This window comes from Buceros rhinoceros, unplaced genomic scaffold, assembly GCF_000710305.1.
Source record: "Buceros rhinoceros silvestris isolate BGI_N320 unplaced genomic scaffold, ASM71030v1 scaffold41514, whole genome shotgun sequence".
NCBI classification, from domain to species: Eukaryota; Metazoa; Chordata; class Aves; order Bucerotiformes; family Bucerotidae; genus Buceros; species Buceros rhinoceros.
The window spans coordinates 439-1436 of NW_010408351.1; the positions used below are offsets into that span (position 1 = coordinate 439).

General features: G+C 58.1%; 1 protein-coding gene across 1 annotated transcript in view; it reads left to right on the plus strand.

Moving 5' to 3' along the window:
* Positions 1-4: 4 nt before the first annotated feature.
* Positions 5-998, plus strand: part of PBK (PDZ binding kinase) — a gene marked incomplete at its 3' end in the record, with an annotated part of 3429 nt that continues 2435 nt past the window's right edge. The window contains exons 1-3 of the mRNA XM_010134842.1: positions 5-53; positions 172-262; positions 338-480. Coding sequence (XP_010133144.1) covers positions 5-53; positions 172-262; positions 338-480 — 283 coding nt within the window. The remainder of the gene's footprint in view (positions 54-171; positions 263-337; positions 481-998) is intronic.

The following is a 998-nucleotide window of genomic DNA, read 5'->3' on the forward strand; positions in this document are numbered from 1 at the left end:
AGCGATGGAAGCCTTCGGTTCTCCACCCACCGTGACCCGCAAGGAGAAATCCGGTGAGACACCGTCAGGGCTGAGCCCTCAACCCTTCCGCTGGGGTTGGGAAGGACCTTTCCTGGGGGGAATCATAAAGGTGAGCTGTGACCTGGGGCCGGGGGTCTCTTCTCATTGCAGACGGGGGGCCGGTCTCTGTCACCATCCCAGCCTCGCCCTTCATGCAGAAGCTGGGATACGGCACCGGGGTCAACGTCTACTTGATGAAGAGGTAGGTGGGAGTGTGCGGGAGCGACATGGTGCCACTGCCACCTGGTTCTGAGCTGCGGGCGCTCTTCACTCGCAGATCACCCCGGGGATTGTCTCGCTCCCCTTGGGCCGTGAAGAAAATTAACTCCAAGTGCAACAGAAACCAACAAAGCATCTACCAGGAGAGACTGAATGAAGAAGCCAAGGTCTTGAGAAGCCTCCAGCACCCCAACATCGTGGGTGAGTTGCTAGCACAGCCCATGGTGCTTGAATCGCCAGTCAAGGTGGTGGTGGAGCTGAGTCCCAACGGGTGGGACACGAGGCTGCTGTGGGGCTGCTCCAAGCTCCTGGCTGGCTCAGGAGGACATGCAGAGGGGGATCACTGTGTGCTTGCCCCATCCTTACGCTTTGGGGATGGGCTGCCTGGCTGCCTCCACCACAGCCGGGCCCACATGGACCTTACTCAGTTCACTTGGTCTTGGTGGGGACTCGGAAGTGCTCCTGGGCTTGATGGGGCAGCATGGGAGGTGGCGGAATCGTGGAGTTGGTTAAATGGGAAAAAAAATTCTTGAGTCCCCCTGTTCCCCCAGCACTGGCAGGTCCCCACTAACCCCTGTCCCTCAGCACCACCTCCACACGGCTGGGAAACCCCTCCCGGGATGGGGACAAGTATGTTGTTTTCTGCCTACTTTCTTATCTTCGCCTTATCAGCTGAGCTTTCTAAAACAGGCTGGAGGAACATAGTCAGTATTGAAAGG